The sequence below is a fragment of the Cheilinus undulatus genome, linkage group 1, assembly GCF_018320785.1.
Source record: "Cheilinus undulatus linkage group 1, ASM1832078v1, whole genome shotgun sequence".
Lineage (NCBI taxonomy): Eukaryota > Metazoa > Chordata > Actinopteri > Labriformes > Labridae > Cheilinus > Cheilinus undulatus.
Genome location: NC_054865.1, coordinates 4,473,541 through 4,496,117, shown reverse-complemented (window position 1 = coordinate 4,496,117; position 22,577 = coordinate 4,473,541). Strand labels below are relative to the sequence as shown.

The window sequence follows — 22,577 nt, the reverse complement described above, 5'->3', positions numbered from 1 at the left end:
AACCCTAAGGCCCCGTCCATACGGAGACAAATTCAGGTGTATACGCTAACGTTTTTTGTCGTATCGGCATTTCACCCACACAGAAACAGTGTTTTGGGTGACTATAAATGATACTTTTTGAAAACGGGTCCCAGAGTGCATAAATTCGTGTTCTGCGTGAGTGCATGTGTGTATGCTGTTTCATGCGTCTTTGAATTAGACAGATCAGCAGCTCCACCTCAGCCTTACCCAGGTCACACATGCACTTCAAAGAGTTGATCGTGGAGAAAACCAAAACAATGCTTAGTGAGTTTATGCACCTGCTTGGATTCCTATCAGAAACTGTGTGTGGCTTGGCCACCCTAATGGACAAAAATGTCCCTAGTGATGCCTGAGGGTTAATCCCATGAATTTTTGGCAGAAACCTTCCTCATTATGCCTTTATCTGCACAAACCAGTCTGTGCTCTGAAACAGCCACAAATTTCTTCACAGAACGATGATCATGCTTAATTTTTCATGAAATATCGAATGTTTTCATACCTTGTCCAAGACATTGCACTATTTGAGTCTTTTCAGCAGCAGAGAGATCTTTTTTCCTTCCCATATTGCTGAAACCTGCAGCCTGTTTAATAAAGTGGAATGTCCTTTTTAAGTAGTTTTGGGCTCACCTGACAAAGTAATAACCACAGGTGTCTGAGATTGATTTCAGTGATCCAAAGAGCCCTGAGACACAATCTCATCCATGAGTTTAACTGAAAAACAAAAAATTGAATGTTTTGGAATGCGGTGAACACATTTGCTACAACAAGGTAAATATGGCTCTGTATTTATCATTCTCCTGTTGTTTGACTGATAACCAATTTTGGTGCAAAAAAAATAGAAGAGACCTTAATTTCCTCAAATTCTCCATGCATGAGAGATGCAGCGTCTCTGAAATGCAGCCCTAACACAGGCTGCCAGTGTGAAACAGCGGTTACTGCATAGAAATGACAAAGAGCGCTGTGGTACTATGATGTCACAGTACCAGTGCGGACCAAATCATGGTGACCTCCTGGTGAGTGTCTATACTCAAATTACTTAAAATGCAGATATCTAGTGAGGTTTTTAGTTCAATATACATATGAGAGATACAAATATCTATCCAACAAGATGAACATGTCTGATCATGCAGGGTATGTTTCCGCCAGGAACACCTAACCTTGCAATGCAGATGGATTCGCCTGTTTCCGTGTTTCTAACTGGTGAATCCATCTGGCAAAGCTCCCATCTGAACCGTTTGGGCCCGGTTAGAAAGTGACAGGACCAAACAGTGACGAGGGGCAGTACTTTCAGGTGTGGCAGAGTCGTGACATACAATAGTAGCAGTGAGAAGAGGCCAGTGCTGTTATGGTGGAAGACATTAGCGTGGATGCTGCTAAAGCGCCAGTTTTATCAGAACTTGATGACATGTCTTTGTTAAAAGAAGAACAAAGAACAGCATGTTTTGTTGCTCCAATTGGCCCGTAAAGATGTGACAGACAGAACGTTCATCCAATCACCCTCCAAGTTTTTTTTTTTTTCAAAAGCTCTGCCCTATCCCAAACGCTGTCCGTGAGTGGTTTACCAGATGGATGTGTGAGACAAATCCATCTGGCGTGCCAGGTGAAGGAACACCTGTCCGAGATGTAAGTTGCTTTGGACAAAAGTGTCTGCTAGATAACATTGTAACATTGTACTACTCCAAGCTTTTGTTAATGCTAACCACAGCACCCAGGTGAGTGAGTTCACTCTGTACCATTTACATCAGTACAGACTCCCACTCTACTGACAGATAGACCACCATGGTCAGTGCAAAATCAGGGGCTTTCATTTATTACAGTTTATTCCTGTTGGTCATTTAGCAAACTATTAAAATATTTGCAAGGACTGATATGACCTGAGCTAAATCATTACTATTTTTAAAGTATTAATGCCACACAGGAAATATTAATCAACATGCATCATTTGAAGGATGTGGATGAACATGACAGAAAATAATGTAAATGAATGTGATAGTGTAAATATTTCATGTTCATAAGCTACAGTGAGTAATCAGACCTCAGAATCTCCAGTTGACAGTTTGGACTCTCCAGGCCAGACCACAGGAGCTTCATCTCTGAATCGGTGCTGATGTACTCCAGGTTCAACTCTCTCAGATGTGAGGGGTTACTCTTCAGAGCTGAGGCTATGATTTCACAGTGAGCCTCTGAGAAATTCTGGACAGTAATTCTGTAGTGACATATATTACAACAACAGTTGTGAAAAAAGGACACGATATTTATGTGGATTATCTGACAATTAACTGCTGTGACTTGCTGGGTTACATTTGAATTACACTTCAATGGAATTTGTGTAATTGATTAAGACAAAACTTTTTGCTCTCTCATCACTTTTTAAAACACCTGCAAATCGTCAAGATTGAGTTTGTTTTCTAAATTTCCATTCCCCTGTCAGGCTGTCGTTCATAAGAAAGAAGTTGCTGCAAGTGAATAACAAAATAAGCGGAACATTTAATCTAGATGTACTGGTTGAGTCCTGTGGGAACTTCTGTTTGGTGTTAAAAGGGGGAGACCTCAGATATGATGCCTCAGTCTTAACGAAGGTGATGGGGTGGGGGAGGGGACTTCTGTCTGATCATTTCTACTGAGAACTCCCCTCTCAGGGCACAAAGCAATCACCTACCCCAGTCAGTGTTTTACATATTCAGCTAATTTTGTAACTGGACAACTATACAAATCTAAACATTGGTTTGTATGTAGGGCACACGGTTAGATACATGATGTGAAACAGATAGAATTTTGAGAAAATTAACAACTGTATCACCATGTCAGTACAAGAACTAATTAGAATTTATAACTGATTTATGTAATTAATCACATGTACACTTACTTAGCCTTCCTGCAGTTCCTCACAGCTGGAATCAGTCTCAGTTTTCCCTCCTCTGTTGTGTTGTACTTCTCCAGGTCCAACTCATCTAGAACCTCCTCTGACATCTGCAGCATGTAGGCCAGAGCAGAGCACTGGATCTCAGAGAGTTCTAGCTCTGACCTGTCTTCTGACTTCAGGAACTCTTGGATCTCCTGATATACTGAGAGATCATTCATTTCCATCAGACAGTGGAAGATGTTGATGCTTCTGTCAGGAGAGATACCAAACCTGTTCATCTCCTTCAGGTTGTCAATGATTCTTTGGATCATTGCTGGACTGTTGACAATCTGACCGAGCAGACCTCCTAAGAGTCTCTGGTTTGACTCCACACACAGTCCATGAAGAAAACGAACAAACAGGTCCAGGTGGCCATTTTTACTTTGAAGAGATATTTTCATGGCTTTATGCAGGAAGTCTACCAAACGAGAGTCAGTGTCATCACTTTCAGTGTCACTGTCATCTGTTTCATCATTATAATCATCACCAGAACTCCAGTCATCATTTTCACTGTTTCCTGTCTCCAGGAAATCCTCCAGTACTGTTGTGTTCCTGTTGGTGAAACAGTGGAGCATGTAGAATGCAGCCAGAAACTCCTGAACGCTCAGATGAACAAAGCAGTAGACTGTTTTCTGGAAGATCACACTCTCTCTTTTAAAGATCTCTGTGCAAACTCCTGAGTACACCAAGGCTGCTGTGACATCCAGACCGCAGCGCTCCAGGTCTTCTTCATAGAACATGATGTTTCCGTTCTCCAGATGTTCAAATGCCAGCCTCCCCAGCTTCAGGAGAACTTCTCTTTCAGCCTCCATCAGCTCCTGTGGACTGGTCTCATGTCCCCCATCATACTTCTGCCTCTTCCTCTTGGTCTGAACCAACAGGAAGTGTGAGTACATGTTTGTCAGGGTCTTGGGCAGCTCTCCTCTCTGCTCCATGCTCATCATGTGCTCCAGAACTGTAGCAGTGATCCAGCAGAAGACTGGGATCAGACACATGATGTGGAGGCTCCTGGATGTCTTGATGTGGGAGATGATTCTACTGGACAAATCTTCATCACTGAACCTCTTCCTGAAGTACTCCTCCTTCTGAGCGTCAGTGAAGCCTCTGACCTCTGTTACCCTGTCCACACATGAAGGAGGGATTTGATTGGCTGCTGCAGGTCGAGATGTTATCCAAATGAGAGCTGAGGGAAGCAGATTCCCCTTGATGAGGTTTGTCAGCAGTACGTTTAACGATGACTTCTCTGACACATCAGACACAGCCTCACTGATGTTGAAATCCAACGACAGTCTGCTTTCATCCAGGCCGTCAAAGATGAACAAAAGTTTACAGACAGCCAGCGTCTCAGCTCTGACCTTCTGTAATGTTGGATGGAAAACATGGAGCAGCTCCAGAAGACTGTAGCACTCATCTCTGATCAAGTTCAGCTCTCTGAATGAAAGCAGAACCAGCAGACTGATGTCCTGGTTTTCTGAGCCCTCTGCCCAGTCCAGAGTAAACTTCTGCACCGTGAAGGTTTTTCCAACACCAGCGACACCGTTAGTCAGAACCACTCTGATGGGTTTCTGTTGGTCAGGGAGGGCTTTAAAGATCTCATGGTACTTGATTGGTGTTTCATGGATAATCTCCCTCTTGGAAGCTGTCTCAAGCTGTCTGACCTCATGCTGGCTGTTCACCTCTTCACTCTGTCCCTCTGTGATGTAGAGCTCAGTGTAGATCCTGTTGAGGAGAGTTCTACTTCCTGCCTCATCAGTTCCTTCAGTAACATGTTCACATCTCCTCCTCAGACTGATCTTATGTTCATCTAAAACCTCCTGAAGACCACCTCTCACTGAAAAGAGAAAAAAGTGTAGATCAAAACAAAGAAACATTATCTGGTTTTTATGGTCAATGACAAGATCAAAAGAACAAAAGTTTAAAGGGGCTCAATGCAAGATTTAGAAAAATATCAGTGTAGCGACACCACCGGCCATTAGGCAAACTACAACAACATTGTGTTGCTCGTCCACTACGGCGTGCTCCTTGCTCATGAACAAGCCTCCGGTTTATCAGCTGATACACACGCAGACCACGGTGATTTACTGGCATCATGTATACAGAGGAGGTAAGTGAAGTTGAGTTGTTGAGCAAAAGCAACAGGGCTAACACTGCTTAGCTCTGATAATGGTGCCTCGATCGAGGATATCAGTTGGCTGAAATTATGTTTTGAAGATATTTTACGAACTAAGTATCAAAACATAAACTCAGTAAGGTGAGTCCAGTGCCATGAAGCAAGAAAAAGATGCAATATTATCCGGAAAAAACTAAATGAGTAACGTGACGTTCTCGTTGTTTGGATAACATCTACGTTAGCAAGCTAACGCGATGTAGCATGGTTTATAGAACATAAAACACTGCATTGTATTTCATGGTCCGGAGTGATGCCTTAACTTTTCAACAGAAAGACGTTCACCTCTGGATCGGTACATATCCCAAGCGCCGAGTGAGGCTCACTCCATTTCTCAGATGCTCCACCGATATTTATCCTGATTTCCCCCTGCGTGGTCACACTCTCTTTTAGCTTGATGGGCTTCAGCAGATAAAACTATCTTAGTTTTTTTATGTTTTTGCAGAGTTTGTGTGAGTGTTTGGGTTGAGCTAGTCGGTCGTTTACTTGCAGAAGAAGCCTTCTCTATTCCGTTTCTCTCTCTTTCTCTCTCTCTTCTCCATTCAACACGCCATTGCACACCAAAAAGTGCACACCATTATATACTCAAAAGTGGGAAGTTTTAAAGCAAAAATCTTACATAGAGCCCCTTTAACAACATTATCTCCAGAGTAAAGATGACAAATATCAGCCATTTTTGTTGCTACCTTTATAGTCTCCCGATGCCCAAAACACACTGGTGATGTCCAACATGAATAAAGATACCAAATATTTTCTGATTAAACCCACACTGGCATAGCCAGAAGCACACGGTGGCTCGTGGCCTTTCACCCACCTGCTCTATTCCCAGCATACTCGGTCGTAGCTGGAGGAGTGTTTACCTGAGAGAACAGCTTCTTTGTACATCTTGGCTGCCAAGTCAAAACTCTTTTAGAGAGCACAGAGAAATAAATTTCCTGTCATCTCCTGTTTGAGATGTAGAATAATTTGGAGGCCTCAGCTGTCTATAATTCACCAAGGCTCTTGTCATTTTTTTCATTTACCCTGTGTGGCAAAGGGTAAGCCCCAAGCGGGCTTTCAATTCGGGTATCAGAAGAGAGAGCTGGCCCAGCAGTCGCTGGTGGAGAGTTTGACTGGTGACATATGGCTGCTGGTGTGTGCTAGACTGTGGCACTGTTAAAAAAAGTAAATAAAATAAATAAGTTTATACAGCAATGGGGAAAACAACTTATCTGAGTCATTTTCCAAGATAACATTTTCTATGTCTAAAGCAGGACATAATTCCACTAATGAGTTTTTTTTGCTGCAAGTCAACTTTTATAATGTAGTATTAATAAGAACCAGTAAGAACTGGTTTGAAAGGATTTTTTTTGTCAATCACACCAATCAACGAGCCAACAAACCAACTAAATAAACAACCAAAAACCTTGGCTAACTGTAGGCCAAAATGTTCTGAGATGTCATGAGTGAATGATGTAACATTTGATATTATGTCATGTTATCTGCAAAAAAAAATCCTTGTGCTTGTTTGAGTCAGCTTTAATTGTGCCATTCTTCAAAGCAGGTCCTGTCTGCAGAGACACAGGGCTACATCACAGCCTATGTCTCTCTCTCCATTATGAGCTATCCAGGCTGTCTCAAGTGTAATGACGTGCAGTTTCACAAAGTGTGACAGAACAGCCTGCTATTGGTTGTCACAGCCCAGTCACAATGCATCGTGGGATACAAACAGACAAAATGATGGACAGCATTAGACAGGCTTGCTAGAAAAGTTTCAGTAAGAGCTATGAAGGCATGGATAGCGTTAGTAAAACATCAAAACAAATGGATGGGGGGGGGGGGGGTAAGTGGCTATGATTTATGTTCCAAAAGTTATTTAACTTTCTTTATACCATGGTCGTGGTGAATACTCGATTCTGACTTGCTCTGATATTGCCATTGGTGTCCATTAACTTATGATATATGGACACCGTTTGAACTTAACAAGTAGCTAGTTCTGGTAAAAAAAAATCATTACACTGTTCCAAATTAATGCGCAGCAGCCGTTAGCCGTTACTCCGTTAGGAGTAACTATAGCAACCTGAGACAGTCATATGTTTTGAGAGGGAGTGCAGCACTGACAGGCTAAGGAGCCTGTGGATCGGCATCACCATCACTTAACTGACATAAATAAAATGACAGACTCCAGGTTTAAGACCAGTAACATAAGATGGTCTTATCTTCTATGTATCTTCTATTCGATGTACGTCTTGTTTCCAGGCTCACCTTTAAACTGAGAGCTGAGTGTCACAAAAAACTCACTACCTTCCTGTTCTAACTGCTATAAACTACTGTCAGAAGTTTCAAATAACATACACAAAAGAAAAGAAGCCATTATTTCATTGTAGAGCCAAAGGAAATGCTTCTGATAAACCAGCATGATAATATCTGATATTGATGTTACTGACAGACAATCAGCGCCTGAAGGGCGGGGACAGCTCCGTTTCATGTCTGTGACTTCGTAGTGCAGAAGGGGAAATTATTACCTTATTACCGCCAAGGAGGTTATGTGATTGGGAGGATCTGTTCATTTGTTAGTTTGTTAGCAATGTAATTCAAAAAGTTATAGATGGATTTTGATGAAATTTTCAGTGAAAGGCCGGAATGGCATGCAGAAGAACTGATTAGATTTTGGAAGTGATTCAGCTCACTGTCTGGATCCAGGAATTTTTTAAAGGATTCTTTACTATTGGGAGATAGGGCTAATTGCAGAGGTCTGCGCTCCCTGAGTGCTTTTCTAGTTCTGTTTATTCAAACAGCTGGTCTGCTAAAACTAAGCTTTCTATCAGATGACTGTTCATGTTTACGTACAGGTTTATAGTCTGACCACAGATGACTCTCCGTCTCATTTGTCTTCATGTCTTTTCATTGATAAATCCATTCAGAAAGTACACTGAGAGGACTAGTTTTTTTGTTTCGTTGGGACTTCATATATATGGCCCACCCTATTTACTGGTGTACTGAATAACTTTTATGTTCCCTAAAAACGTTATGGGATTGGAATGGCTATTCCAGTTATCAGTCAAGCCCTCAGGCACTGCTGGAGGAAAGAAATGGTTGTTTTAGAAAAACTTTCTATTTTGATCCCTGATAATTGGACACCTTGTCGGGCATTGACCCTTACATAACCTGTGTCTCCTCTTGTTGTGTAAGACAACATCTGTCTCGAGTATGAGCTCCCGGCAATGGAGTGAGAGAGGTGTGCTTCACGTGAGCTCCTACTAGGCCTCCTATTTCACTAAGCTTTATTCAGTGCAGCTTCCTTAAAACTGCTGCAAACTTATCTCAGACCTAACCAGAAAGTAAAGGGATCTGTCAGAGTGCACAGAGGGCTTTGAATCTGTGGAAATATAAATACACTGGATCCCCGAACATGAGGTCTAACACGCCAGGGGACCAGAGTGCTAACGAGAACCTGGATCGACCGTCCTCGCCCCCACTTGATTTAAAAGACATGGACATTTCAGATTTCAGGTCAGAAATTCTCCTGTCATTGAAAGCAGACATTTCAGCTGTTATAAAATCAGAACTGAAAAATGCACTGTGGTAGTGGGGTGTGGTTCAGCTCAGCTACAGGGGAGAGATGTGTGGGAGTGGCTCAGGGGAGCAGTGCCAGTCCTGAGTGACTGCTGTGGCTTGATTGTGCTCTTTGTCTCTCTGCAGTAGCATGCTGGAGCTGGGAGAGAGCTCACACACACATGCAGCATATCCTTGAGGCTGTGCGCCTTACTGAAAGAAGATTTTGAGTTGGACTGATGTACTGGAACGTTTTGAAGATGATAAGCACCGGGCAATTCGGACAAGAAAGAAAGTAGTTATGTTTTGTTACCGTGTGTGTGTGAGTGTGATTAAAAGAGACTTAGCATCCATTTAAGTTCTTTGAGTGTCTATTGTGCTGAAGAGGATAATAGACTTGTGTCACTCAGCACTGGCACTGCTCCCCTGAGCCACTCCCACACATCTCTCGGCACCGATTTCCTTAATTTGGGGGGATCGGCAATCACCAATCTTATCAACCTCTACCTACTAAAATGTGAAAAATAAAAGACTAAAGGAACTGATATAATTTAGTTGTTTGGACAGCATTGCCAGGGTTTCCACTACATGTAATTGATCACCAAAATAAAAGCCGCCATGCCTTTAGAATTATGATCCTTTTTTTTTTCAGATGCTAAAAATGTAAATTATATTGTATGAATGGATCCATATAAACATATTGTCTCTTATCTGTGCACCATACCTACGAACCATAATAAGAGTCTGAAATTGTGATCATGAAATGTGACACTGCTCTGTAACTTAATTTTAAAAAAACAACACCAGCATCTCAACTTCCTGTCTGTCATCACACACAGACGGCTGATAAACTTTAATTTCGTTTAGTTTAGTACTTCCCTGATTATAATCCAATAATTAGCGCTAAACCTGTGCAGATATATTCATCATCAACCATATCTCATGGTGGAGATGAGATGCTAGTGATCTTAAAATATGAGTGATAAATGTTTATAAGTTATCATAACTAACTTTTATAGGCTGAGGCTTACCTGTGTCTCCTCTGGGATGAAATAATTGCAAGAGGACGTAAGCAGAATCCCACTATAGGAGTCTTTCATTCAAATCATATCCCCAGGCTGTACTCATTAGTGTGATTATTGTGGCACATCCAAAATTGTGTGACCACTTTTGTGTTTATTTTTTTGATTTCATGTGTAAAGTATTATTTCCTAGCGAAATAAGGACTTTATTGAGGACGGAAAAACAGCAGTACTTTACACGGAACCTTCAGCATGAGGACAGTTGTGCTGGGGCTGTTTCAGGTGGACGCTTCCGCTCACACCCTCAGATGCAACCTGACTGATGAAACGAGTGCCATGTCTTCATTGCTGTTGCTGCACTTTGCCTGTCTGTTACGGGTTAGTACGTGACTGGGACTGTTAAAAAACTTACCTTTGCGATGCCAGGGCGTATCTACAATATTATTTTTATGTTTGCGGTATGAGTTTGTGTACTTTTATTTAAGTTAAAAGGCGCTAACAATAGCGGAGTTTTCCCACGGCTGAGCTGCGCTCTGCAGCCTGTCGTCTGTTGCTTCGCGGTGAATTGAAACCCTGCATGTTGTCTTGCAGGCATGTCGCTACTTTTGTTTACTGTTTAACAATGATTTATCTTGCCCCTCCACATTTAATGAGCTTAAGGAAAAATGTTAAAAGCTACTCTGTGTAAAACATTAAATGTATTTTGTCAAGGTTTATACAAAATGAAATGTTTTGGGTCATAGATTCATATGTTATATGGGAAGCTGTGTTGCATATGTGTGTTGTGTACAGAGATTTATACCCTAGGAGTGCGACTGTCCACAGCAGGGTCAGTCAGCTAAATATAACACGCTGTAGATACAGTTGAGAAGTGCTGTAACATATTACTGTCAAAAATAGTAACTTGAATCATCCTTTAAAAGATGAATGTGTACTTTAATGTTACTGTAACTGAGAAGCAGTGAGTTATTTCCAGGTACACTTAACTGTAAGACTTGAGTGAATGTGGTTTTTCTCGGTTGAATCTGTGGTAATTACAATGTTGCACTTTTGAGGACTCCATATAGGAGGTGGATGTACAAGCACATTGATGTTGTAAAACTATTTGAATTTGAGTGAATAAGATGCAACCTGACTGATGAAACGAGTGCCACGTCTTCATTGCTGTTGCTGCACTTTACCTGTCTGTTACAGGTCAGTACTCAGTGAGTACTTAGAACTACTTTGTTACTGTGGAACCATTCCTGGGACCCGTAACATTATATTAGGCAACACCCTCCCCCACAGTTTCAAAAAATCCTGGAGGAAACCCTGAATGCTCTAAACTTTTCACTTATATTTGAGAGAACTACCTCAAGTGAAGTTAAAACAGCAACAACAAGGAAAAGTTATGGTTCATTGATTACAAGTGATTGCAACATCAGATGAGTCGGCCCTTCCCCTCCCCCACTCTCCAGGCCTGAAGTTACTTTCGGTTTCATCTGAAGTAGCCTGAGAAATGGTGAAAACTGACGGAGGATTTGTCAAAGCTGACCCCACGGAGTAAACAAGGTAAATAAAGAACTTTCTATAAAGAAAGAACAATAACCTAACAAGTGCACGGCTAATGGAGTTGTGATGCTGATGCAAATCTGGTTGAAAAATGCAATCCACTGCACTATCCTGAATTTGCATGTAATGGTAGCTTGGTCTGATGTCAGGTCTGTTTAATACAGGAACACTTAGGTTTTTCATGCATGCTCAAATGTTAGATGTCACTGAGCAGAGGCCTGTTGCAGAAAGCAAAAACAAGCTGAGGAAGGCAAGGTTATCTTAACGGGCAAGATGCAAATCTCTCTCATGACGATGTTGTATTTTGACTGTCAATCAATGTTTGCATGCTTTAAAGGTCTTGCAAATAAGCCAAAAATTACCATGCAGGTTTCTTTGTAACGAGTATGGATCTGACAGAATATGTTCATACTGTCTGTAAATTATTTCAAACATTATTTGAAAGCAAATGCCTAAATATAGCATATAGCCTGAACAGTGGCGTCGCCTGGCCTGGGCATCCTGGGCTCTAGCCCCCGGACATTTCTTATTTAGCCCCAGTTGTTTTCTAACCTTAGAAGGAATGAAACAGAAGTGTACATTAACAGAGCTGCCCTATAACACTAAAGGAGAGGGTAGTTATGTAATTTCCCGGCTTCATGAATGCAACACAGGCACGACGCCACGACCAATCACAGAGGAGTTGTATGGAAGCAGAGTATCCTCCATGTTTTTTGGAATTATACAGAGCAACCAATTACAGCTCTCCCCGCTTAGTACAGTCTTCCTCCTGTAAGCACTGAGTAGCAGACACACCTGTCAATCAATCAGCACCTACCGCCTCATCCAACCCCCATCTCTATCCTCAACTCCCAGGAGCTAAACACATCCTGGTTTGCTGACACACACCAGCAGTAGTTTGTTCAAAATTAGCTGATAAAGCAGTATGTTCAAATGACTGGAATTATCTGGTAGCTAGCATTAAAAGAACAACTGCAAAGGAGGAAGGACTTCTGAAGTAAAGAGAGAAGTTTTGAGGTTTATTTTCTGTGAATGTTGGTGGAAATCCTGACAACTCAAACCCTCCAGGGTCCAGACGTGGCAGCAAGTTTAGCTAACTACTGGGCAGGTGCTGCTGTCAAACCCCTGTCATGATCACAGACTCTTAGAACATCACTGGCTTCTCAAACTCAGCGAGAAGCAACATCACTAGGTCAGGATCTAACGTCTCTTCAAAACCACCATCAAGTCCAGGAAAGTCTTGAGCTGGTAAAATGAAACACTGTATGAAAAACCTGATTATCGACCTCTAACCGGCTGCAGCAGCTAGATCATACCCGTTTCTATAGAGCGCAGTTTTTCATCTTTAAGACTGATTCAGAAATCACATTGTCAGAAGTTTAATGGAACTAAAGAGACATAACGGACTTTCTACGAACTGTACAGAGGGCATGTAAGCTGGCTGAGTAAACATTTAAAGGTAGGCTTCATTTCACCTGTGATAAAATAAGAAGTATATTCTGCAGTCATGCATGTTTGGGAGTATAGAGGAGCTCCAATGGCATAGAGCTGCTGTCTATGTTGTCCCACACTTGCTGTTTAAGCTTAAATGAGGTTTTTAGAGTTATTGTGCATAGCTGTTGTTTTTCTGTGCGTTATTGTTTCATGCAGCAACAGGCCTGCATATTAACTCACAGACTATAATATTGTTGACAATTTCAGCACCTTTGTGATGCAAACCCTTTTTTGCATTTTGCTTTTTACGTGCTGTTGTTTTTTCTTGTGCAGCTTTATTGCTACATGCTTAGCGGACATTGGTGCTTCACATCATTGTTGACAGGAATAAAGAAATATATATCTTTTGTTGTTGTTAAAAGCTTTCCTATGAATAAGAGTTCAGCCGATTGGACCTGACTTTTAATAGGTCTAGATTGAAAGAGAGAGGGAGAGAGAGAGAGAGAGAAAGAGAGAGAGTATATAAATGTGAGAGAGAGAGCCTACATTACGCACTTAACAGGAGAACAAATAGGAGATAAAAACATCCTTTGAGACGAACGTGTCATCTTCTTCTGTGTTACGATCATCTCTGGGAAACCTTTTGTACGCAATGCGCATACGTCCTGTGTCTGAGGCAAAAATTCCAGTCTCTGAAATGTTATAATTTATTATTCATTTAAGTGTTGAGGAAAATGGACTCTTTAGCTTATATGCAACAACAACAACTTATTCACGATGAAGGTTCCAGTAGACCTGGCTCTTCTAAATGTAGAGTTTATAAAACAGAGAGCAGTGATGATCCACGTAGACCAGCAGATCATTTCGCAGCTACCGCATGTTAGAGTGCTTTCATAAGACAGCAATGATCTGTTAAAACACTGAATTCTACTGTGCTGCACTATTCACTGGTAAAGTGAGAAATACTGTTTCTCACAAAGAAACAGACTAGATCAGGGATCATCAAGTACATTTGCACTAGGGCCAGATTTAGTCTTGTCAAAGACACTGGGGGCCAGACTTCAAATAAACAAAAATTAATAAATATGTTGGTCTGATTAACATAAATTTAGTATTAGTAATTTCTTTCAAAATGCAGGAAATGTTTAGGCATTACCAGTTAGATCTATCCATATTATCAATAATGCAGCAGGCCACAAGAAGACAGGCCTGCCCACAGAATTGGCTGGCCCCTGAAAATCCCAGAGAATTGTCCCTCCCAGTTGTGATTTAACACCAAGACTGACTCATTTTACACTCTTTATCCCATTTTCACTAATTCATTTGGCCATTTCTTCAACATTTTTTTGATCATTTTTGCCCCTTTTATCCAATTTTTAAATACTTTTTGCCCTTTTTTAATACTTCTTGCAACATTTCTGACACTTCTAACAAATTTTAAAACTTCATTGACTAATTTTATTATCCTGTTTCTACTCAATATTAATACTGATTGTAGAGACCTTGTTTATATATTCGTCAAGATTAATTTTGAAAATAAATACATTTTGAAGTACATGTTGCAGTATTTGGCTGTAGACAAGGTGCTACAATGGTCAAGAAGGCATAAATATAAAGTGTTTTTTGTGGGAAGGATCTCCCAGATTCCCCTACAAGGGTGTAGGTTCAGCCCCCATTATTCCCAGGTCCAAGAAACGCCCCTGAGCCTGAATATATAAAGTCTTCAAAATAAATAATCTGACTATGGATTTGCATTCAAACTTTACTCATAGAGTGTATCTTAACATCTTATAATGTCATAATGTACAGTTTCAACCTTGTAAATTCACCACTTTAATCTAAAACCTTTAGGGCTTCATTCCCACAACTATATTACTTTACTCTTTCAATATTACAACTTTAATGTCAAAATCTTTATTTTGCTATGTGGCTCCAATACTCCATCATTTTCTGCTTTGCTGCTGAAGCAGTGTAATTTTTTCTCTGGAATATCTTTATACTTTAATTTTGTTGGATCACTTTCTTAAAATGGCTCCTGGATGAACAACCTTAAAAGGCTCAACAAACCAATCAGATCCTACAGAAAGCTCCTGTTTACTGAAAACAACAACAACAACAGCCATTAACACACCCAGCATTTAATGTTAAGATGGAGACCATTATTAATATAAATATATAAATTACAGTTAAAATTAAATAAAAATCACAGTAGAACTTAAAACGTTACAGCCTATCCATCTATCTCTGTTTCTCGATGCCTCCATGAGTCGTATTTAAAGTTTTAATGTTCCTGTCGTCTTTTATGTGTGTTCATTATCAATAAGCAGCAATACAGAGATTCTAACATTAATTTGTTCCCTATAAACATATGATATTAAGGGAATATTAACCAAAATCATATTTTAACATTACGCACACCCATGGCTCACGCTGGCGACACATAGACACACTCAGCTGGAGCACGCACAGAAGCAGTGCTGATGCTGATCCTCCATGTTCAAAGAGGAGCTTTAATGCAGGAGAAAAGAGTTTAGGTATTCTGAAACTTTTGCCCTCAACAGACTGAAGTTTGAAGTCTGAAGTTTGAAGTCTACCAACATTTTAGCGTGCGTTTCAGAGTAGGTGTGTGCGTGAGTGTCGCAGTAGTGTGTCACAGGCAGCATGAATGAAAATGAAGAGAGGAGAGTAGCCGTTAGTTTTGCATAAAAGGAGCACGAACCGTCAAACGTAAGGGGAGGAAAGGGGCAAAAAAGTAACAGGGTGACAAGAGATCATGATGGAAATATTAAAAACCGAAGACTGTGCACGGGTCCCAAATCACGAATCGAGTCAAGTCTCGAGTCTTTGGCTTATGAGTCCAAGTCAAATCTCAAGTCATTGATGTGTGCGACTTAAGTGTGACTTGAGTCCAAGTCTGAGGTCTAAACTCCAAAATTAACTAAGAAATGTGCCCAGGTCAAAATATTACACTGCGTGCTGTGTTACAACCTTGAACATGTCATCAGTGACAGCTTTACATGGTGTGATTAGTAGCTCATACATATTTTAATCAGTAACACTCTGTTTACGTTTAAATCTTTTTTTCCTCTACACATCCAAATCCAGGTGTGAAGGGCCAGCTCAGCTGAAACAGGACCGTTTCCCCAAGAACCTTAAAGTAGGAGGCAAAAGAAGGTTCCAAAGTCCAAAGATGTCACTCATGGTTTCCCTTGTTGTCATTTTTCCTGACCTGAAGACTGTTTTCAGCTGGTTAGTGCTGTGATTAAAAGAAGACCAAAGTCAAAGACAGTGGTCTCTGAGCTCATGTCAGGTTTGATTACTTTGATATGCATCCACATTTTCAGTTACCAGCTTCATTTCTTTTGATGTAGTGAAGCTTTGACAGTAGTTAATTTATACTTGATGTATGATAATGAAGTCTGTACATAAAATGACCGTTGCACTCAAGTTGGACTAATGACTGATAGCTGAAAGAAAGATCTCATGTTAACACTGACAAACACCAGTGAAAACTATTGGTAATTAATACACATTGTAGCAGCCTTTGCATAGACTTGGTGCCTGCTGTTGGGTTAAAAGTGTGAAAAGTAATATTTTGTTGTAAAGTGGCATAATTTAGTTCTTTGGTTGTAATTCATTTAGTTATTGTCTTTCATCTTGTATATTTTGATTAATAGGTTTATTTAAGTGCCACAATGAGGGAGCCTAACTTTACTAAGTTAATGTACCTTAATTGGAAGGCTTTCCATGTAAATATCAATTGATAATGTGATTGAATCAACATACACTTTGCCATGGGGTGCCTCCCCTAAACAATCTCCTGCCACTGTCTTGCCACCCCATGAATATATTTGTAGATCCACCCCTGCCAGAGTTTATTCAGTGTTGATGCAGAATTCCCATGCATCACATGTAGATAAATCCAAAGAGAGATGGGAATCAGATGTACACATAAAAACAACTGAGTTGTTGTGGCAAGACCTATGCAAAGATAGTGTGTGTGCAACCATTAACTCAAGGTTCAGAACAACCCACTACTATTACCTTCACCAGCTCTACTACACTCCTCAAAAGCTACATAAATGCAACAGCAGTGTTTCAGATGTGGCATCACAGAAGGTAATTCTCTACACAGTACATGGCTATGTATTAAACTAAAAAACTTTTGGAAGGATTTGTGCAATACCATGGATTCTATCATAGGGGATCCTTTCCACTTGATCCTGAGATATGCTTGCTTGGTAATTTCACCCATTTCAACTTTAATAGTAATTCTGCTAAATTTTGCAAGGTTGCACTTGCAGTTGCAAGAAAATGTGTAGCATTAACATGGAAATCTGACTGTACTTTATCCCTGTAAAAATGGTTCTCAGAAATAAATGTATCCCATTGGAGAAGATAACTTATAGTCTAAGGAACAAATATGAACAACTTGTCAGGATATGGAAGCCATACATTGATCACATGGACACTTTCAATAGACCCGGACTTGATGTAGTTTTACTGCCCAGGAGGAGACTCATCGAAAGCCTCACCTTAGTCCGTTATTGTTATTGTTATTGTTATAATTTTATTCTTTCATTTTATTTTATTTTTGTGTGTGCGTGTTCTTGTCTTTTTTTTTTTTAATCACCCCACGGATGTGTGTGGGTAGGTGGGAGGAGAGTTTAACCCTGTCTGAACTGTCTAACCAACTGTTGTTGTTTTAATTCATAAATATAAATAAAATATTTTTAAAAATATGTCTGTTTCAGAGGGTTTTTGCAAAGAAGGACAGGAATAATTCTGACTGAGTCATAAAAAGACAAATGACAATATTATAGACAAACCAACCAGCATAAATCATATCACTTCACTTTCTCAGAGATTAGAACAGGACAGTTAACACGACTGGAATGATCTACAGCAGACAATCTACTGAGGAAAATAAAATCAGACATGGAGTTAAATGTCTTTGTTTTATAACACAACAGTGACAGGTCTTACTTTGTTCGGCACTGGTCTCACCAGCCGTCTCCAGTTCATGTCCTCTCCTGGATCTTTTTCCACACTGGGGACAGGAGGAGTCTCCTGGTGAACCAGACTGGTCCCAGTATGAGGTGATGCACTCTCTGCAGAACCAGTGTCCACAGCTGGTAGAGACTGGATCCTTCAGGACGCCCTGACACGCAGCACAGCAGGATGGCTGACCCTCCATTATGTGACTCTTCCTCCCTCTGTAAAGACATGTGTATGTGCACTTTATACAAAAAGTAAGTGAGGGTCCTGTTTGTTACATGAAAAAAATGTTAAATCGCAAATATGCCAAATTTTTTCAAGCTAAAATATTCCAATAATCCAAACAAGAGTCAACAGCAGAATAAGCTGTTTGGCATTGGCAGAGAAGGTTTGGCACATTTTTCATGCACCATCCCACAAACTCAGCTCTGCTGCTTATCCCACAAATGCATGCTCCTTACTAGAGCCCAATGATTGAGCACCAGGCCAATAAATCAGGCCGATTATATCGTATCACAGATTAATCAACATCAGCCAGTATGTAGCCGATATATTAACTTTTTTGCTGCACAGGGATTCTGTCACTCTGCTCCTGTTGCTCTGCTCCTGTGTGTCCCTGCTGAACTCAGCCCGAGTGTCTGGCCCCTCTCCCTCACTCACTCACTCTGCTGCAGCAGAGAAGAGGACTAAGACCAGAGAAATGGCAAGAGAAACTGCATTTTTCTTACTCCATGTTAAGCTCTGACTTTATAAAACTGGCTTTGCTACATGTGGACTGTCATAGTGGAAGCACCCATGGTCTCACCGGACAACTGAAAGTCATGGCAGAGGGTGAATGTTCCTCACAGCATTGTGAGTATTCTCGCTACAATTCGCTGCCTTTCTCTGTTACGCTCCGACTCGTCTCCTCGACCAGGCGTGTGTCTTTCAAACTCTATACATTCCAAAACTTTGAATAAGTGACTCATGTCCGCCATCTCCTGGTGTAAAGTGGTAACAGCACAGACCTATCTCCCAATTAGACAGAATCCTTTAAAATATTCCTGGATCCAGATGGGGATCTGGATCAGTCCCAAAATCGAATCAGTTCTTCCTTATGCCATTTCTGACTGTTCCTGAAAATTTCATGAAAATCTGTCCATGACTTTTTGAGTTATGTTGCTAACAAACTAACTAACTAAAAAACTAACAAACGGACCCAATCACATAACCTCCTTGGCAAAGGTAACAATAACACACTACACACTGTCCCATGACAATAACATCCTTGTGGAAACACGCTGTTAGGGCACGTCAAGGAGAGCATGCTAGTTTTTTCACGGAAGTTTTAGAGAGCTTATTACAGGGTTTTAACATCATCCAAGTTGCATCTTTGTGAAATAAACAAAGATAAATGCAACTGTTAATTCACATGTCCACCATTATCTGATATAAGACTATTAAACAGCATTTTAATGTCATCTAAGTTGCATCTTTGTGAAATAAACAAAGATATATGCAACTGTTAATGTACATGTCCACCATTAATATAAGACTATTATGCAGCATCCCACTTCACTTCATACTGCCATGAAAGATTTACCGGGGCTCAAAAATTCACAAGTTAATGTATTCATTAAAATTATTTTGAAAAGGTTTCCTTGTGTATATCAATGTTTTTATTTCATATATCGGCAGATATATCGGTTATCAGCCAATATATTGGATATCGGCTTTTTCGTAGCCCACAGTATCAGTATCGGCATCGGCCCCAAAAATCCCGTATCGGTCGGGCTCTACTCCTTACTAATGTGGCTCCATTCAGACGGGAAATAACTAGAACTTTCCAATACCAGATTTATGGACAAGAAGCATTGTTACAACAACATAATCCTCTAAAGACAAATTTCAGTTTTTGTGCTAAGTTTATATTAAAGAGTAAAAACACTGCAAGCAAAGAACACAAGCGGAAGTGGAGGCAGGTTCCTCTGAGGTCACAACCAAAGCTAAACAGGAACAGGAAGAAACTACAACTCATACATGCAGATCAAAGCTGTGAGAGCTCTCATGTCTTTATATCTATCCAGCTAATTCTTTTCAAATGCTGTCTGTAGGGTTCACTGGAATGAAACACTTTTTCACATCTTACTAGTTTCAGCTCACTCTCACTGGCTGCCAGCATGTTTGAGAAACAAAGTTTACACTGATTTTAAAGCACAGCACTGATTGTTAAAGGTTTGACCAACATCTGCTCTTATCTCCAACTGCTGGTGTGATTTTAGTTACACTCCCCACATCAGCCCTCAGTTTTCTGCTCAGATCGGCCAATTCAAACAAGCACTCGAGCAAACTGCACTGCCTGGTTAGTGTTGCTCTTCCCTCCTTCATATACAGGAAACCCTCTCTGTGTGGGTGTGTGCTGAGAGTTAGCGAGTGCAGAGTATTGAGTGTGTGACATGAAAAGAGTCAGAGTGCCCTCTACTGGATAGATGATAGAACACAGACATGATGTCTAAATAAAACCAAGTCATATTTGCCAACTGTTTTTTAAGCAAAAATATGAACGTTAACATCGGTGTTTATCGGCCAACTTTTGGCTGATTAATGATTATTTTTAAAAGTCTTTAATCAGCCAATTAATTCAGCCAGCTGATGCATAGGTCGCTTTATCATCAAAATCACTCATTTTCTCTGGAAGTTGGAAGCTAGAGACCCATACAGATTCTCAAAATATATTCGCATCATAATTAAGACAACACAGAGGTTTTTACATGTTTCTTTAATTTTAACCTACAACTTTAACCTCCAAATCAGGTCTGGAACTCTTTGAGAGAGTGCAGAGGAAATGTACAGGAAGCTGTGTTAAACCTGATCCCTTGAATTACTAACATTTCATGTTTTAACGTATGCTCATGTCAGTGTGAATGAGTTCCTTCTTTCCAAACCCACCTCTGTTAGCACTTCTCTTCAGTCTCCTGTCCTCACCGATACTCCACTCTTAATACTCAGATATAACTCTAGGCTTCACTGTGTGCACATGCCAGTCTACTGCACTTCCTGTTTATGTACTGAACGCCTGGTGAAGATGTAGTTGTTTTGTGGTACCCCCTGGTGGCTGCTGATGGCAAGTACAGGACAATCCTGGCAATGTTAAACAGTCAGAGGAGGATATGAAGGGAGTGTGGACGGGCTGGTATGTGGTTTTAACAAACACACACCAGACAGTTTCTGCACCTTTTTAGGATAAAGGGAACATGGTTTGTGTCTTTTGAAATCATTTCCTAAAACTGCCTAAAAGAGGCAGACACTGATGGGAGAGCATACCCCTGGATTGTCCTAAGTTTGGGCTGAGCCTCAGTTATTTCACACTCCCGGCTCCACTCCTGTAAAAGAGAAACATTCAAAGTGAGAGTCAGAAAAAGAGAAAGGAAAGGAGTTGTTAAAGAGGGTAAGGATGCTGTGTGTTGACAATCTGTTTGTTGTTTTTATTGTAGATGTATTCAGAGTAGAAGAAGAAGAAGACACTGTAGTAAACAACAGTGGCAGACTCCAGCTGTTTGAGGGGCTGCTTCACAATGGAAAATGGTACTTGCTGCATGCTGCAGGGCATCAGCGCACACAAAGCTGTCATGTATTTATGCACCATCAAGTTGGATTCATAATGTCTGAACTGATTTTGGGGCATCTTAAAGGGAACTTTCATCATGATTTTGCAAATATCACAGGATGGAGGTGGCGGGATGGCCCCTCATGTCCCCTGCCTTGTTTACATGGTGAACAGTTACATCATTAAAATGAAATCTTAATGTAATGCAATCATGTTCTCACTATGCAAACAAAAACAAAAAAAGTGCAAAAACAGTGCCATGTCTTAGTTTGTATGTCTGTTAAATTAAGAAAGCCCAAGTCAAGTGGAGTCCAAGTCAAGTCTCAAGTCTCCGATGGTTGTAATGAGTGTTCTATGATCTGCTTCTGACGTCGTCTGTTTAGACCCCTGCATTGTCCTATCTGAGGAATTTAAATCCTGTACTGTATTATCACCATCAGTAGGGTGGGGTATTGTCTGTGGCCGGCTCGCCATGGTGTGCGCATGTGTACACTTACATATGAACAGGACTTGACATTAACTTTTTTCTACACCAGCCAATGTGACTAATGGTTACTAGCCACTCAGTGTTTTCACTAACCACAGTTCTGTTGTTGGAAATGTATGTGCTATATATCATATGTACCTCTGCTATAACATCCCTCATCAACATTATCAATATCAACTCTCCTCTTAATAAAGCTCCTCTCTGTGTACATATGAAACACTACAGAGACATGAGTCACACTTCACTGATTAAGACAGACATTGAGACACTGGAGATTAAATGTTCTTGTTTTTTGTCAGATATATTTCTTTTATACTAACACAAAAACACTAACTGTTAATGAATCTGAAATAAATAACTCAATTAGCATTTCTAATTCTCACTCGCAGATCTTCATCAGAGTATGCTGAGTATTTCTCCCTCCATTCTCCTTAATAAACATCTGTCATCATTTAAATTGTGTAAATTTCTTTATATGGGTAAAATCAAGCTAAATTTTACTTTATTCAGCTGAAATCTCCTGGACTCCTCAGTTGCTAATTTATCTGTTACAGCCTCTTATCCATCTGTCTCTGTTTCTCACTGCCTCCATGAACCATATTCCAAGTTTTAATGTTCCTATTGTCTTTTATGTGTGTTCATTATCAATAAGTGACAAAGCAGATTCCAACCTAAATTTGTTCCCTATAAACATATGATATATATGATATTAAGGGAATATTAACCAAAATCATATTCTAACATAGACACACATAGACACACTCAGCTGGGGCGCACACAGATAAAGCGCTGACGCCGTGTTCAAAGAGGAGCTTTAATGCAGGAGAAAAGAGTTTAGGTATTCTGAAACTTTTGCCCTCAACAGACTGAAGTCT

At 40.4% G+C, this 22,577-nt stretch overlaps 1 protein-coding gene across 9 annotated transcripts in view; it reads right to left on the bottom strand.

The window, feature by feature from the left end:
- Nucleotides 1–20,656, bottom strand: part of LOC121517453 (NACHT, LRR and PYD domains-containing protein 12-like) — an 86,611-nt gene extending 65,955 nt beyond the window's left edge. For all 9 annotated transcript variants that reach the window (XM_041799264.1, XM_041799433.1, XM_041799518.1 and 6 more), the window contains exons 1-4: nucleotides 20,558–20,656; nucleotides 17,618–17,847; nucleotides 2,888–4,754; nucleotides 2,057–2,227 (exon numbers count right to left, since the gene is read on the bottom strand). In XM_041799264.1, the coding sequence (XP_041655198.1) occupies nucleotides 2,057–2,227; nucleotides 2,888–4,754; nucleotides 17,618–17,828 (2,249 nt within the window). In that variant the 5' untranslated portion in view covers nucleotides 17,829–17,847; nucleotides 20,558–20,656. The remainder of the gene's footprint in view (nucleotides 1–2,056; nucleotides 2,228–2,887; nucleotides 4,755–17,617; nucleotides 17,848–20,557) is intronic.
- Between the last annotated feature and the right edge of the window lie 1,921 nt (nucleotides 20,657–22,577).